The sequence below is a fragment of the Sorghum bicolor genome, chromosome 3 (genome assembly GCF_000003195.3).
Source record: "Sorghum bicolor cultivar BTx623 chromosome 3, Sorghum_bicolor_NCBIv3, whole genome shotgun sequence".
Taxonomy (NCBI): domain Eukaryota; kingdom Viridiplantae; phylum Streptophyta; class Magnoliopsida; order Poales; family Poaceae; genus Sorghum; species Sorghum bicolor.
The window spans coordinates 63,355,063-63,372,459 of NC_012872.2; the positions used below are offsets into that span (position 1 = coordinate 63,355,063).

The following is a 17,397-nucleotide window of genomic DNA, read 5'->3' on the forward strand; positions in this document are numbered from 1 at the left end:
ATGTTACAAAAGTATAAGGGTTTATTTAAATGGATGGTCCAAAATAGTACTATTTGATTTAGAGCAAAACTAATGTGACATGTATAAGAAAAAAATGAATGGAGTATGATTTAATTCTTATATATATATTTAAATTGAAAATGTTTGATTTCTTCGAATCTAGATTCGAGAATGACACTTTTTAGGTTTTTTTTAACAATTTTTTTTAGGTTTGATTTGATGGACTGGGCCGTGCACCCCGTGCCATCGTTGTTTGCCAGCCTACTCGCATCGCAGACTCGCACTCCGCATCGAGTTCGCACTCCGCATCGCAGACTCGCCAAAACTGCTGCTACCCCGAAATCCTCCGCCTTCTTCCTCGCCGTTTCGGGCTTTCGGCCCTCGCTTCCGCATCGTCCCCAAATCCAACCTTCCCTCCTCAATCTCCCGTCCTCGCCATGGCGTCCGATACCGAGGGCATCGCCGCCCTCTTCTCGATGTACAACGACGACGAGGAAGAGGAGGACGCCGACGAGCCCAACCCCCCTTCCCCAGCGCCGCCCGCCGCCGTCACCTCCTCCTCGCCGCCGTCCCCTCAAGCCGGGGCGGAGGACCCTAACCCTTCCCTGGCGCCTCCGTCGCCTCCCCGTCCCGAGGAGTCGGCCGGTCTCAAAACCCTAGCGAGCCCTCACCCTTCCCCGGCGCGGGGGCTGCTTCCGCCACTTCCCTCGCGGCGCTCTCCGTCGCCCTTTGCAGTGTCGTCCCCGTCCCCGTTACGGGGACCATCCTCCGCGCCGCCGGCCGACCTGCCGCGCCCGCCACGGCGCGGGGCGCTTGCAATCGTGGACTATGCGCACGATGAGACGGCTATGTCGCCCGAGCAGGAGGTAGAACCGGTGAAGTATGTGTTTCAGTTATACTGATTGTTACCTGCTGGTTTTCCTAATTGATGATATTAGTATGGATTACTTGCAGGATGGGGAGATCATGAGCCACACACAGAGATTTAGCTCGGATGCTCAGGCTGCTGACGGTAAGTTCCTAGCTGTGACCATGTACTAAGTTACATATGTTATTAAGTTTCAATACAGATCAAATAAACTTAGCCCAACCAGTTTGCAGAAACTGTGTTATGTAAGGAACTAAGGATATCTGAATTGTTCTTATGTTACTTTCTACTCATGCTTGTAATTCAATTTACTTTCATGTGAATATCAGGCATAGTAGCCATGTCATAATATTACTAGAGACGGCCATGGCCAAGCAGAATCATCAAACACATCGAGTTATTGTTATTCATATAGCTGAAAGTATGATGATGTCACCTTTACGTGCTTTAATTGCAACTAGTCATGTACACATTCCCATCAACCAGAGTTATTTTGAGATCATGATGTGAAACAATCTGCTAGAATGTTAGACTGTTTCTCCATGTCATGTCTTGATATGGGTATTATGCACTTAAATTTGGCATCTTTGACTTGTTACATTTTGGTCTGCTTGATCTTGAACGGGTTTTAATGTTACACAAAGATGCAATATTATATAGTAATGTAGTAAGCATTGTGATCTCTTGTGTGACATTTCAATGAAAAAGAAAGTAAACTTCTATGATAATCAATTAGATGGAGTGGACTGGTTAGATTTGACATCTTTGACTTGTTACATTTTGGTCTGCTTGATCTTGAACGGGTTTTAATGCGATGCAAAGATGCAATATTATAGGGTTGTGATCTCTTGTGTGACGTTGCAATGATTTTTTTTTGGTTTTGTTTTGTGAAAGTAATGGCAGGAGCTCTGCCGTTCAGTTAAGAAGAATAGAATTGGCCTAGTTTATAAGGGAAACCAGGCCTGAAAACCTTACATAGGCACAGATTAAAACACAGAAAATACTCACAACACCAGAACAACATAGCCCTGACGACTAACACACAGAGGTAACACAAACCAACAACACCCACCGCGTGTCCTCAGTGCTGAGCTGATCACAAGCACCAAAAAGCAACTCCGGATTCCCATGGTGAACAGCAGCCAAACGCCTTGACATCCTCCCGTCATCCGGTATCTCTGTTCTCTGACACGATCATGTACCGAGTCTCACCTTGTGCTGTCATTTAGTCCCCTCTATAGCAGCTTGGCCTGGCATGGTATGAACGAGTCCTCGAGCAGCACAGCAGTGCAAGGAAGCATTGTGTGATAATCTGCCTCAGCATGGCTGGTCCATCGAGGCCACTGAGTGCCACCAGCGCCTTGATGACAAGGTCTGACGTCGGACCTTTGAAGAGGTTGAGGTATGCAGCAAGGTCATCTCCATAGTTTCGCCTTCTTCCTGTGACGCCCGGCCGCTTCATGAGCACTTGCCTTGCTTTTCTCTGCGTGTCACCACATGGCCAAGCAATGGCTGTTAGGCCCGCAGTGCGCCGGGACGGCTTGCTCGGCCTCTTCTTTTTCTTCCGTGGCTTCACTAGGCCATGTTGTTGTGGAGGAAGCAGGGGTTGTTGGATAGGCTTGGTTATTGACTGGATGAAGTTTGCCAGCGCTACCTCACGTGCAGTCTGGCCACCATCTTCTGGCAAAGGTGGCGAAGTGTGTCCCTGTCTGACAATGTCCATGCAAGGGTCGGCACTAGCGGCAGCACCAGAGCCACGACGGGGCGTTTGGACTCGCAGCGCGGACGCCTGGTGCACACGCAACCCTGGCGAAACGACGCCTCATCAACCTGAACCTCGTCGTCCCCTCCAAGGTCGCCTTTGCCAGTTCTGTATCCTCGAGCTAGCACACAGGATGATGCATCAATCTCCAGTGTGGGGGTAGTAGACTCAACAGTCTCTAACCTTAGCATTTGAGCTGACGAACCTGTTGTCTGCTTCTCTGGTTGTATAACAGGACAGGAGGGCTCAGCATTTGTTGAGGCCGGGGAGAATCCATGTCAGCCAAAGTACTACATCGCAATGAAAAATAAAGTGAACTTCTATGATAATCAATTAGATCTAGTGGACTGTTGGCTAGTGGTGTGCATTACAATGCAAGAAAAATTAGGGTTATGATGATTAACTAGATTCAGTGGACTGTCAGTGGACTGTTTTGGTCAAATGTTATTGCATGCTTTTAGGAAAATTGTTGTGCTCTTGTCAAACTGTCAGATGAGTGATTTTTTTTTGACATTTTTATTCCTCCCACTGTTGCATTTGCTGATATAAGCATGCCCTGAAGAGCATCCTCTTGAAACATAAACACTTAGGTATTCTTATATTAATGCATTTGATTTTACTGTTAATCTTGGTAACAACAGTGTAGGTTTTTTAACCTTGGCTAAGTGCATTTTGGAAATCTGTGTCTCGGTGACTCAGTTTAAAACTGCTCTGATTGAACTCGTTTTTCTTTTAAAACAAAAATGAGTTGATTTTGAATGACTTTTGACTTCGGCTTGACTCATTAAACTTGGTGCGAAGTTGAGTATCAAATAATTCAGAAGGCCGTAAGATTATGTCAATTCGAAGAAAGCTAAAAAAGTGCAGTTTGCTTGTTATCCAACCCTAAATCAGTTCTGATAAAAAACCCCGTAATTATCAGTTTGTACAACAATTTGATTGATGTGAAGCAAAACAATTTGTGCATACCCATTCTTTAATACATTGTTTGGGAAGCCACCGATCACATAGCTGGAGTACTTGATAGTTTAATTTGACTTAATTATATTGGATGCTTGGTGTGTACAGTCTGACCTCTTTTACAAAAAATACATATAAGTTATGTTTTCTTTTCACATGTCCGGAGCAATTTAGTCATTGCAATGTCAAACATCCATCAGATTATATATATGATCTACCCTTCCATCTTGTTTCTAGGGGATCTTGAAGAACGAACTCTCTCTGGCACAGTTCATATTATGACCCCAAATACTCCAGCAGAAATGTCTCATCATCCTGATGCACCCGAGCAGAACCAAGTAGGGACAGACATGGAAGTGGATGCAACTAGAGCAGAAACTGAAGATGCCCAGGTGGAGGAAACTACTGGTATTTCAACCAATGGTGATAATGATGATCCATTGAGCCGTTTCCTTCCTCCACCTGTGACTACAAAATGCTCTGCAGCATTACAGGTTATCCTATGATCAAATAATTATGATACCTATTTTTTAACCCTAAACAACTTAGTCACATTTTTGTACAAAATATCAGATCATGGTGGGACGTCTTCCACTCTTCCATGTAGTGTTTGATGAACACCATCATCTAGATTTAAAATTGATGAAACTATCATGTTCTCCTGCAATGTGAAGGCAAAGCTAAACATCTGCATCATACATTTCCACACCTGTATATGCTAACAGGATGCTATCAAGAATGGCTATGTCCTATGATAGCTTTACTTTATCAGTTCACCTTGAATGCTTGAAGGCTTTTCTATTCCTTTTCTGGTCGTCTGCTTCTCTTTTCAAGTTTTATGAAAGCATCATGATAATGTTGCTATTCAGGCAATATTTACACTAGGAATGTCTCTACACACCTTCACACTTGTTCAGTTATTCTTGTGTTGGTTCTTACTGCAAGTATTTACTTTACTTAAAACTCATTACCTATTGTTTTCTGCAGCAAAAAATTAACAGGTTCCTTGCATACAAAAGGGCTGGAAAGAGCTTTAATGCTGAAGTGCGCAACAGGAAGGACTACAGAAATCCAGACTTTTTGCAGCATGCTGTGCGGTACCAAGAAATTGATCAGATAGGGACCTGTTTTGGTAAAGATGTTTTTGATCCTTATGGGTATGACAAAGGCGACTACTATGATGAGATAGGTATTTGTATTTGTTCAATATACTATCCTCTTGGGAGCGTTACAAACTTACAATAAAGTTTCTTTTACTGGTTAAATATTAGGACCTGGTCAATTAGGAACATTTAGATAATGTTCTATTGTTCACCTATCTTGAATTGTCAAAGGTCTTTCACTCACTTTTTTTTTCAGGAAAATGCTATAAGAGTTAAGAGGCTAAACTAGCTATTCAGGTCTGTATATGTAACACAAAGTTAGATGATGGGCAGAACATGGAATAATCTAGTGCGTCGTTGAATTTTTTTTATATAGAAATGGAAATATTTAATGTACCATAAGCTCACAAAGAGTTACTTATTTTTTTAAAGTGAACTGAAATTATATATCTATTGATGTTGTACTTATGCAAGAAGGGACAAATAGCAATTTTTTTTTTTAAAAAAATATATATTTGGCACCAATACTGAACATTCAGTCTGTCTGTTTGGTGATATATAATGGTATTCCAGTTTACATCTTATCCGTACTATTTGAATGCAGAAGCTGAAATGAAGCGTGAACTTGAGAGGAAGGAACAGGAGAAGAAAAGGAGCCCAAAAGTTGAATTTATTACTGGAGGAGTACAACCTCCAATTAGTGCATCATTACCGAAGATCCCAGGTACAATGAACATGAAGCACTTCTATTTTCTGTTTTGGCAGTACTGGATGGGGCACAGCCTCCATTTATGTGGTTTTATTATTCTGATGTTTGTTATATATATACTCAGCTCTGGCCGGTGTCAGTACACTACCAGTACCTACAGAAGGTTTGCAGAAAGAGACTAGACCAAACAAGAAGTCAAAATGGGATAAGGTGTTTAATCAACCAATCTAGGCATCTAACCTTGTTTGGAATACTAATCTTTTGGGCTGACTTCTGTTTTGTTTTTATTTGTTACTTGTTAGGTTGATGGTGATGTTAAGAACCACTTGGTACCTAGTGGACACGACAACTTATCAGCAACTGCTTCTGCGGCACTTTTGACTTCAGCTAATGTTGGTGCTGGATATGCTGCTTTTGCGTAAGTTCTGTTGCTTCATTATGGCTGTCTTTACCATGTTCAGATTATCCATTAGCACAATGTTATTTCTTGTTAAGGCCTGTAGCAATCTTCCTGCGAGGTGACTAGGTGCCCTCCCACTCCTGTTTGCTCACACCTTTGCTCTAGGCCTTGTGCCACGATGTTGTTTCTTATTATGTTAATCTGATCAACAAATGCCAATTTTCAAACCTTTGTTCTTTTGTTTTGGTTTATCAACTGGGGAAAACCATGTTCAGTTTTACAGTTTTACTGGCACTTATTTCTTTTGTTACTTCATCTGTTTTCGTCACCTTTTGTTTGCACCATAACTCTAGTTTGCAATTAAGTGACCATATGTGACAGAAAAAAGAATGTCAAGGTTCAATCATTACAACTGGCAAAACCTCACTAAACATATGGCATTGATATCCACAGCCTTTGAGGCCATATTTGGTAAGCTGTATATGCCCCTAAGGCCCTAACTAACAAACAGCATCTGACCCAAGATTGCAGAAAGTGGCAACAACAAACAAGCGTTCAAAAAACAAGCATTGATTAAAAATGAATGGTAGAATCAATGGCAAAAGCAATTAAAGGGATTGTGATATATTATGAAGAGAAAATAGAGCTGGCAATATTTTCCATTACAATTTGTTGTTCAATTATAACAATGTATTCTTGTTTTCCAGGCAACAAAAGAGAAAAGAGGCTGAAGAGAAGAGAAGCGATTATAAGTCAGACAGAAGATCCTAGCAGCACCCTCCTCTTTGATCCATTCTGAGCAGTCAGTGTATCATTGAGTTTTTGAGTGACTTAGTTTTGTAATGTGGATGAGGAAGAAACAAAACAATTAAAATCAGTCCAAGGCAAATGATTCCAGGAAAGGCCCTCTGAGCAACTTGTAGTCTTGTATTATACAGGTAACAGAAACATATCATTTTAGGACAAGAAAAAGAGAACCGTGGCCGTGTGCGTGTTTTTGCGTCCAGCTCATTGCACTGTCGCTGGAATGCTGGGATTTCCAACTATAACCTTTTTCAAGGTTCAACATTGACGATCACGTTTACTTTTATGAAGCAGAACATCGTCGGTGGCAGTCACTCATATCCATGTGATGTTTCAGGGCCGATGTCGTGCGGTCTGCCGCTCAACACGCTACCACTGGCGCGCGACACGCAATGCTACAGTGCGGTAAATGTACGACATAAGTCACTGCTACAGCGTAGATGGTAGCGCAACAGCAAAAGCCAACGACATGACCCACCTCAAATAATCATTCACGGTCACGGCAACCTCGAAAGCTCGTTTGTAAACCCAAACGGTCAGCAATCTGCGGCAACTGAAGCGACCACCGTCGGTTTGCGTTCGCCACCACCAACCGGCAACGTGACCACCGTCTCTGGCTCGATGCAGCTCATTACTCCCAAATTGGCCCGACGCACGTCCATGAATTCACCACAGTGCTGCGCAGTGCGCACACACCACCGTAGATCTGGCACTGGCACTCTGGCAGACACAGCAATTGCAGAGGGACTTTCCCGTTGGCCTCGCTGCCCTGCCCTGCCCAGCGGGCGCCGGGCTGCAGTAACCACAATAAATTACCAGTCATCCATTGGCGGTAACCAACGCTGCAGCGGGAAACGGAATAGTACCCGCAACTAGTCTGGTTGGATTTCCCGTAGAAACGAGAGTTTTCCCCGCCGCTTCTGTTGCTGAAGACCATGGCACGGCCGGCAGGTGTTTTACGGACAGCGGCAGAAGAGGCGAGTATAGCGCGGTAGCGGCGCATGCAGCGTGGCTGCGTGGGTCTCCGCGCTCAGGGCGTCAGGTAGGAGTAGGCTGTAGTAGGCATCTCTCAGATCGCTGTCCCGTCCCGCGCGGCCCCAAGCAGAAGGGCGTCGTCTTGCAGGCTTGCCGCGCGGCCACGGCAGACACGGCCAGACCGCCAGAGACCCAGACTCGCAGGCAGGGCAGGGCAGGGCAGGCAGGCAGACAGCCGCCGGGGGCTGCGTGGTGTTGTGCTCTTCGCTCGTCCCACGATGCAAAACGCGATCAAAACACATCGGTCCGACCACCCGCCCACACGGCGAGGGGCGAGCGGCACCCAACGGTAACTTTGCCTTGCCCTGTCCGACTCGGACTGCGAGTCCGGACACGCGCCGACGTGAACTGCTGCTTGATTTGAGGCGGGGGAAAAAAGAACAGGAACAAGTGTATCCTCTGACCTGTGGTCTTGGACCAGACCCGTCGTCAAGCGACGCTGTACATATCTAATTGGAGCAATTGTCCCATCGATTGGCAGGAATCAGGGCAATGTACATGTACGTGGAATGCAATCACTCAGGCTAGAATCCGTTTTCTTTCTTTCAGGCCTGTTGTCGTCATGGCAGCCTCATTAGTCATTAGCAGTAAACCGAGCTTCACATGTTTACTCCAACCATCCTATAGTAAGGATAGGCACTCTAACATTTTTGTCAATTAGTATCTAATCATAGACTAATTAGGCTTAGAAAATTTGTCTTACAAATTACTCTATAGCTTTGTTTTTAGTTTCATAAATAGTCTATATTTAGTACTCCATTTAACAACACCAACCAAAAAAAGGCCTAAGAGTCATTCTTACCTTATATACTCAGAGGTAGGTCTAGCGGTAAGACCGGCGATGCTCAAACTCCACCTACCTTATAATCACTTTTTCGTGAACCTTTCCCCAATACATCTCAATCTTTTTCATTCTCGTTTCGTATCACACATTTTCACTCATCTTATTGACACGCCCAAAGCTAATATGGGGCAGAGGGAGTACTTACTCTTAAGTAGTTCTAACTTACCTATATATAGTTACATAAAGTTACCACAACTAACTTATAATTTCTAATAGAAAGAATATCTTTTTAATTTTTCTAATAGAGTAGGATCTTGTGGACTTAATTATGGCAAAGCTTGAAAGTCCCCCTATAAAGCAGAAGTCGAAGGTCTAGGAAAGATCAACATTATACTTATTGCTAACTCGGGTCAGGGACCAAAAGCCCCGCCAAACTTTTGGCGCGAAATTAGACACAGTAAACTACAGACAAGTTGGAGCAGTTGCGGCATGCCAAAGCTATAGATACGAACTAAACGACAACCTAAATAAGTCAACGCACCAGACTTCAGGTGTCGTAAGTTATCGCTACATACCAAACAGACCCTTAGTATCATAAAAGAACTTTCGGATCAAAAAATGCTAAAAATGACTATTACTACTACTAAACTTCCTTTTACCAAAAGAGGCAAAAACACAGCAGTCAACAGTACGTTGAAACTATAGCAAACAGCAGTCGCCCCATGCCTGAGCACGAGCCACGAGGTGAAGAACAGCGGTACCGTACATACTCCTACACAGGACACAGGAGGGGCAATTTGGTCACGGCAAAAAAACCAACGGCCAGTTCCTCACACGAGAGGAGGGAAGAGCACTTCAAAGGCGATTAAACCCAGCACCCAGCAGCAAAACCCAGCCCAGCAACGATAAAAAGGCAAGGGAAACAAAAGGAAGCATCACGAGATAAAAGAGAGGAGGCTGGCCGGCGACCAGTACTCGCCACAGCTAGACGCCGCTAGGCTGTTGTGTCCTGTGTGCGGAATCGCCGCTCTCGGCCGCCGCCGCTGGTGTCCCTCCCTCCCTCTTGCGCCGCCTGTCCCCGCACCCCTCGCACTCGAAACCTTTCCCCAACAGATTTCGTCCTGGTGTGGGCGGCTGTTGCTTGTGGATACGTTTCATCTCTATATATCTCACTGCTTTGGATTCTTCTTCCTGATTTGCCAAGAGAGGCCCAGAAGAGGAAGCACGCAGGAACCAACCAACCAGTCATCGAATCGGCGTGCGGCGGTCTGGTGATTTTAAGGGTCGAGATCGTGTTCTTGGGAGGCTGAGGGACAAGAGCTCCCTTCCTGTCCTCTTTCCTGCGGCTTGTCTTGGTCCAAGAGGGCAAAACTCGCCGGGAGGAAATGGCGGAGGTGAAGCCGGAGGAGATAAGCCATCCGCCCATGGAGCAGCTCCAGGGGTTCGAGTACTGCATAGACTCGAACCCTCCCTGGGGTGCGTATCGGAGCTTGGAGCTGAAACGAGTTCGCATTTGCGTTGGAATTCGGTTCTCTGGATCTTTTTTTCGTCTTCGTTTTTTTTTAATCCCTTTTCGTTTTCATTTCAGGCGAGGCGATCATACTGGGCTTCCAACACTACATACTGGCGCTGGGCACAGCGGTGATGATCCCGGCGGTGTTGGTTCCCATGATGGGTGGCGACGATGTGAGCTCCTGTGTCATGCCTTCCGCTTTTTGGCCACACCAGATTCGTGCCGGTTCTTGGCAGCATCAGTTTGGTGATGTGATGTTTTGGGTCCTCTTTCCCTTTCGCTTGTGATTGTTGTCGCTATTTGCAGGGAGACAGGGTCAGGGTGGTGCAGACGCTGCTGTTCGTGACGGGGATAAACACGCTGCTGCAGTCCCTCTTCGGGACCCGGCTGCCGACGGTCATCGGCGGCTCCTACGCGTTCGTGATCCCGATAATGGCCATCATCCAGGAACCGTCGCTTTCGGGGATAGCCGATGGTCACCAGGTGAGAAATTGCCTGTCTCCATTCTCTTGCTTCTGATGAGCCGGTGGTCTAATCTGCAAGTTTTTTCCTCCGTGATTGAGCAGAGGTTCCTCGAGACCATGAAGGCGATACAGGGGGCACTGATAGTGTCCTCCAGTATTCAGATCATCCTGGGCTACAGCCAGCTGTGGGGTATTTTCTCCAGGTTGCTTTCCTTCACACTTCACAGTCCAAGCATTCTAGTTCTAGTGCTCTTGCCTTGGAAGAACTAGGATTTACCCAATTCTAGTTGTAGTTAAATGTTGGAATGGATTGGCCTGCTTCTGCATTCCATTTCAGTTTTGACAGTGCCGAGGATTTACTGATTGGTTCGAAAAATGCATATCTTCTTTCAGATTTTTCAGTCCAGTGGGGATGACTCCAGTGGTTGCGCTGCTGGGATTTGGCCTTTTCGAAAGAGGTTTCCCTGTGGTACCGCTTGCTTTGTCCCTATCTCCGTTTTGTACTGTCAACTTGTGCGCATGACCACGCAAGACGTGGATATGTTGATGAGGAATAGCTTGTCCATCCAATTGATGTCTGATCATATTGCATCAGGTTGGGAGATGCGTGGAGATTGGCTTGCCAATGCTGATTCTCTTTGTTGTGCTCTCTCAGGTTTGACAAAACTCCAGATTGTTCAATATTCTATCCACCAAATTCATCTTGGGAAGTTAACCATACCTAATTTGTGCCTTTACATTCTTTCCCAGTATCTGAAGAATATACAAATAAAAGAAATTCCCATACTGGAAAGGTTCTCCCTTTTCATCTGTATCGCATTGGTATGGGCATATGCTCAAATCCTCACTTCAGGTGGAGCCTATAAGAATAGCTCTGAGGTCACTCAGAACAACTGCCGCACTGACAGAGCCAATCTGATCTCTTCTGCCCCATGGTTAGTACCCTTGCAACCACGATGTTAAGCGTTTCGTGTAAATGTAAAGATGCTCAATCTAGTATTAGGCACTACTTGTATGGTGAACATTTATATCGGTAGTCAATTTTTGTAAGTCTGAACCCATTTTTGGTCTAGCATACGTGTTTTCAGTGACATGAACCTGACAGTATTCGTCATATTTTTTTGTTTGTTTGTGAAAAGGCACTGATGATTGTTACTGCTACTATCAATAATTCAATATATTGTGGAAAAAAACAATGTTCTAATGTTGGAGACTTGGAGTCCTGATTTTACATTGGAGGTGTGATAAAGTAGTTCAGGGCTGTTTGGTTCGTACGACAGTAACGTAAATGGAAATAAAAGTAGTTCAAATGGTATGTCTAGCGGTAACGTCCATAGCTTTAATTCCATTCATTTGCACTACCATGCTATAACCAAACAACGCATTTGTCGCAACTTAAGATAGATCTTCAGTTGCATCCCTTTTGTTAGATAGAGGATAAAGAGTGACATATTGGTGCCACTAACAACGTAACGTGCTGTTTGGTTCGTACGACAGTAACGTAAATGGAAATAAAAGTAGTTCAAATGGTATGTCTAGCGGTAACGTCCATAGCTTTAATTCCATTCCATTTGTGTTACACGCTATAACCAAATAGGCATTTGTCGCAACTTAACATAGATCTTCAGTTGCATCCCTTTTGTTAGATAGAGAATAAAGAGTGACATATTGGTGGTACTAACAACTTAACGTGCTGTTTGGTTCGTACGACAGTAACGTAAATGGAAATAAAAGTAGTTCAAATGTTATGTCTAGCGGTAACGTCCATAGCTTTAATTCCATTCCATTTGCGTTACCACGCTATAACCAAATTGTGCATTTGTCGCAACTTAAGATAGATCTTCAGTTGCATCCCTTTGGTGAGACAGCACGCTGATCCATTGACTTCACCCAGGATTAAGATTCCTTACCCGTTGCAATGGGGTGCACCAACCTTCAATGCTGGCCAGTCATTTGGTATGGTGTCTGCTGTTTTGGTCTCGCTAGTAGAGGTGATACACTTCAGCCTTGGATCCTTTTATTTTGGAATTCAAGAACAGCAGAATTGACCTTAACACAATGTCTCTCTTGGACAGTCCACTGCCTCTTACAAAGCTGCTGCTCGGCTTGCAAGTGCGACTCCACCTCCGGCTCATATCCTGAGTAGAGGCATTGGGTGGCAGGTAAACACTTTCTTGCACCCATGATTGTTCTTCTTTTGATGTTCCGTCAGCTGTTCAAAACTGAAAAAGATGCTCTGCAAACAACAGGGAATCGGCATCCTTCTTGATGGGCTCTTTGGAACGGGGACTGGATCCACTGTCTCAGTGTGAGTGTCTATGCCAAAATCTTCTTCACCACTGTGCCTCTGCAGATGTTTTTATTACAAGCCTTGACACTACTTGGTTGGCTGGCACAACGATGCAGGGAGAACGTTGGGTTGCTTGGGTCGACAAGGATTGGGAGCCGGCGCGTTATACAGATCTCAGCTGGCTTCATGATATTTTTCTCCATACTGGGTGAGCCGCTGTTTGATCGTCTAGTAATTAGACTGTTTACAGATCATGTCAACAACTGAGGCCCCTGAGTGCGAGGAGCAGCTCCTGACACTCTTCATTTATCGAATTGCAGGGAAATTTGGAGCTTTGTTCGCTTCTATCCCATTCACCATCTTTGCAGCTGTGTACTGCGTCTTGTTTGGACTAGTTGGTTGGTCATCCTGTTTCCCTGAACCCGTCTCTGAATCTGATGCGAGTAATGTGTGCAGTCTGCTGGCTGCGCTTTGGTAATGCTGCTGCCTGGGCTGACGGCTTTTTTTCACCTTTCTCTGACTTTCAGCTGCAGTGGGGCTGTCCTTCTTACAGTTCACTAACATGAACTCCATGCGCAACCTCTTTATCGTCGGCGTCTCCATCTTCCTGGGCCTGTCCGTGCCGGAATACTTTTTCCGGTACACCATGGCTGCTCACCGTGGTCCTGCGCACACCAAAGCTGGATGGGTTCGTCTTTCTCTCTCTCGATTGACCCCATTTCAATATTTCATGGCCCAAGGTCAAACAGTACCTGAGATATCGTGTAGCTAATTTGTGTGTGCGTGTGTGACCTTGGTTGTTGAAAAAAATGCAGTTCAACGACTACATCAACACCATCTTCTCGTCACCGCCGACGGTGGGGTTGATTGTGGCCGTGTTCCTGGACAACACGCTGGAGATGAAGGACGCGGGCAAGGACCGGGGGATGCCGTGGTGGCTGCGGTTCCGGGCGTTCAAGGGCGACAGCAGGAACGAGGAGTTCTACAGCCTGCCATTCAACCTCAACCGCTTCTTCCCTCCGGCGTAAACCCGGCCGCTTCTCTGGAACAAGTCACACTCAGATTGCTGAGCCCAGCTTTGATTTGTGTAGGAGATCGATCGAGTTGCCCACATTGTTTGATTCGTTGATCTCTAGCTGTTTCATGTTGTAGATTATCTTGGGGAGGGGAGGTCTCCTAGTATGCTACTGACCAACCCAGTAAAAATGGTCGCCTACCGTTTTTGTTATACTTGTTAGTACATGCGTGTACCGTCGTCTATCTCCGGCCAGCCATAGCGAATGCCGTGCAATCTGCGGCGGTCCAATGCTCCAGTGAGTCTTGTCCTGTCCTGCACCAGCATCCGGGATGGATGGCGCGCCGGAGCAGGAATCCTATGTGACGGAAGTGGACGTTACGTCCGTAAGAAGACTGAGAAGCAAATCGTGGTGGAGTATGTGCACGCTTCCAGTCCCCTCACTTCACGCGCGGACGCAGCACTGCCTAGCTCACCAGGCCGCCAATGGCAGGGCAGCAGCTGGGCGTGCGCGTGCCGCGTGCGCCTGACAGACAGCTACGAACTCGCAATGCCATGACGCGGATGATCATGAGTAGGTCACGCACGGCTCGCTTGCTCTGGTCGCAGATTCTCGCGTGGCTGCGCCGCTGCAGCCGCATGACGGCATGAGCTCGCTGAGGAGCGGTGTTGGTTGCTGACGGCGAAGTCGAGCGGGACTAAACAATGTCGGCCCGGGCTCACGAGGAATGAACCTGTGGTGGGCCTTGCTGTGTGGCGGGCTGCATAGGAATGGGCCGCCACTCCTGGACAGACGGCGTGAGGCCGATCCCCAAGGCTCATTGGGCCCGTTGGCTTCGTGGCGTGACACACTTGCTCAAATAAAAAATAGCATACATCTACATCTACATCTCTATCTCCATCTGTAACATCTTTATCTATGTATATCTATACCATCATATTATATTGTATTATATTATATTGTATTCTATCTCCATCTGTAACATCTATATCTATATATATCTATACCATTATATTATATTGTATTATACTATATTGTATTAAATATGATATTAGCGAGCGAAGTAATTTTTCTATATTCATCCTTTTTTACTTTCTAATAAAGCGTCCTCGCTTCTCTTCTTATCTCATCTATGATCTAGACTTATAACCCATGTTCATACAGTTAGAACTGCATGCGTTGGGTGATGGTTCAAATTCTGATTCCAATATGTATTAGAATAGATGACACAACTGTTATGTATATCTTCGAGCTACAGGGGCTCTATGGTTTCTATAGACCTGTCCTGCCTTGACACAAGCAACGAAAGCAATGTTCTTAAGGCGGCAGTAAGGAGAGGCACGATGAACACAACCCCCTTCTAGGCATTTAAGGCATGAGGCGAGGCGAGGCCATACAAGCATCTTAATATTATGCAATTAGAATTTAGAAGCAAACTATACCAGCATCTCCAGCAGTGCTACCTAAATCCTAAATGTCTATTTGGGTAGCCACCCATTTTAATACTACCTAGATTTTGCTCTCAACTTCAACAGTACTACCTAAAACTAGCTATCCATTTTTGTCTTAGCAGAGGATGACTTCTAGGTCCCACAATCAGAGCATGAATAGGAGAGAGAGGCGCGTGGGTGGGAGAGAAGATTTGGGTAGCAGTGTCCTTGACCCGATAGGAATGGGTAGTGGAGAGTGGGATTTGGGTAGCCAACAAATCTGTTGGGTGGAATAGGTAATCTGCTGGAGTTGATTTTTAGCCCTCCACTACTCAGATTGAAGATAGGTAGTCTATTTAGGTAGCCTGCTGGAGATGCTCTAATAGTTGGAATTAGAAGAAAATCATACATTAAGAGTTGGCTGCAAAGTAGAGATGAGTTAAACGAGAGCACAAGCAGTCAACCGCATGGCAATCTAGCACAATCATCCACCAAACCACAACAATTTATATACAACTAATAGCAAAAAAAAGGAAGGAGCGCATCTATCCAGATCCTAACAATCTAGCACGAGCACTCAAAGCAAAGTGGAGGAAGTAGGGGACTAGGGGAGAAAAGGGTGTACTTACAGGATGATGGAGGCACGAAACGGTGGAGGGCTGGAGGTTGTAGAGAAGTTAAGAGCGCGGAACAAAAGATGTCGCGATTGGGGCGGAGGTCAGGGCCGCGGGTGCGGCTAGGGTTGCGTTGTTGCGGATGTAGTAGAAGTCGCGGATGCGGTGGAAGTTGCGACCGAAAGCGAGCAGGGCAAGCAGCGGGATGAAGGAGGTAGCCGCCATCGCCGCCGAATTCTAGATGGACCCCTCAACCCTCTTCTCTTTCCCCCTCTCTCTTTCTTTCCCTCTCGCTAGGCAGGAGTTGTAGGCGCTAGGCGGTCTTTCCCCTATGCACGCGACAATCCTCACCGCACGCATCAATGTTCTCTCTCCCCCCCTCGCGCGCAACCCCTGCCTTTTTCTGCCCGTGCCTGTGTTTTCCCTCCTACGCTCCCACGCGTGGCGTTCGCCTAGATCAAGTTGACACCTTGGCAATGACTTGGCGGCGAGGCGACACCATATGCAAGAAAGTTGTGATGAGCCCAACGCCAGGGTTCAAAAAATGTCTGGACGCCAAGGCGACGTCTTATAACCTTGATGAGAAGGTGGCCAAGCCAGGAGAGTTATTTTAGCTATTTCACTTAAACAAGGCAAAAAGTTACTTACATACTCCCTCCGTATAGAATTTAGATGTCGTTTACGACAGCAATACAATCTCGAAAATACAACTTTGACCTCTTATTTTTATAAAAACATTTAGGAAAAAAATGATATATGTATACTTTTATGAAATTACTTTTCAAGACAAATCTATTCATATAATTTTTACATTTACAAACTCAACAATTTAAAAGTTCTTGATGATTTATATTTCCAATATTTGACCCAAAATTTTGTCGAGAACGACGTCTAAATCATATAAGGAATTAAGGAGGGAATAGGTTCCAAGGTAGCCTTGGCCGGTATCAAACACAATGCCTAACATATATGTCATATGTGATTGAGGAAACCAAGCAACTCTAAGTACTAAGGTATACGGTTTTTTTTATTGAGGAACCCAAACAGCTTTGAGGTATACGTTTTTTGCAACATATGAACACGTTTATACAAGTAAAAAAAATAAAAAATAAAATCGCATAGCTCCTCCGATGAAAGTTCTAGAGTCTCATCACCATGTTCATGTGCCATACAGATGAAGTGCCTAGCGGGGAATGAAATGGTTGGTTGCAACTTGATGCCATATCGTCAGAGATTAGTGAAACGATGGGTGTGCTCCCGTGGATCAGGACCCGAGCGGCCAAGCCGCCCCATCCGGAACACATGGTACCAATAAAATAGGCCCGACTGATTTCTTTACCCGCAGCCGCAGGGATCAGAAAGAGCCCGAGACTTTCGCACTTTCCAGCCCGCCGCCCCGCCCTGACGTGGAGACCTCGCCATGAATAGTGAGTTTAGTGACCACTGGACCAATCATATTATAGCAATAAGCTCAAAGAGTATAATATTAAGTACCTATAATAACTAAAAACTTGACACCCTTTTTCCCCCCAACTACACGTACGTATCTGTTAGGTTACTCTTTGAGGTTTGAATTACGATCCCGGGTAAATCAGTCGGCACACCAAAATCGACGCGCCCAATTCAACCTGGCAAAATTAACGAT

At 45.4% G+C, this 17,397-nt stretch overlaps 2 protein-coding genes across 3 annotated transcripts; both read left to right on the forward strand.

Moving 5' to 3' along the window:
* Positions 276-6,920, forward strand: LOC8079227 (serine/arginine repetitive matrix protein 1). 2 transcript variants are annotated; one of them, XM_021457407.1, is made up of 8 exons: positions 276-880; positions 939-1,012; positions 3,828-4,084; positions 4,578-4,779; positions 5,298-5,417; positions 5,527-5,612; positions 5,705-5,820; positions 6,510-6,920. In XM_021457407.1, exons 1-8 carry the CDS (start codon positions 438-440, stop codon positions 6,571-6,573), a joined length of 1,362 nt encoding a protein of 453 aa, XP_021313082.1. In that variant the 5' UTR covers positions 276-437; the 3' UTR covers positions 6,574-6,920. The 2 variants fall into 2 exon arrangements, with proteins under 2 accessions (XP_021313082.1, XP_002456384.1); XM_002456339.2 differs by having other exon boundaries at positions 277-866; positions 955-1,012; positions 6,510-6,800.
* LOC8072101 (nucleobase-ascorbate transporter 2) lies at positions 9,312-13,950 on the forward strand. Its single transcript, XM_002456340.2, has 14 exons — positions 9,312-9,901; positions 10,014-10,111; positions 10,245-10,421; positions 10,505-10,605; positions 10,796-10,871; positions 10,998-11,057; positions 11,153-11,337; positions 12,297-12,393; positions 12,478-12,564; positions 12,652-12,710; positions 12,809-12,900; positions 13,013-13,090; positions 13,220-13,380; positions 13,508-13,950. The coding sequence occupies exons 1-14, from the start codon at positions 9,811-9,813 to the stop codon at positions 13,718-13,720; spliced, it is 1,575 nt and encodes a 524-aa protein (XP_002456385.1). The 5' UTR covers positions 9,312-9,810; the 3' UTR covers positions 13,721-13,950.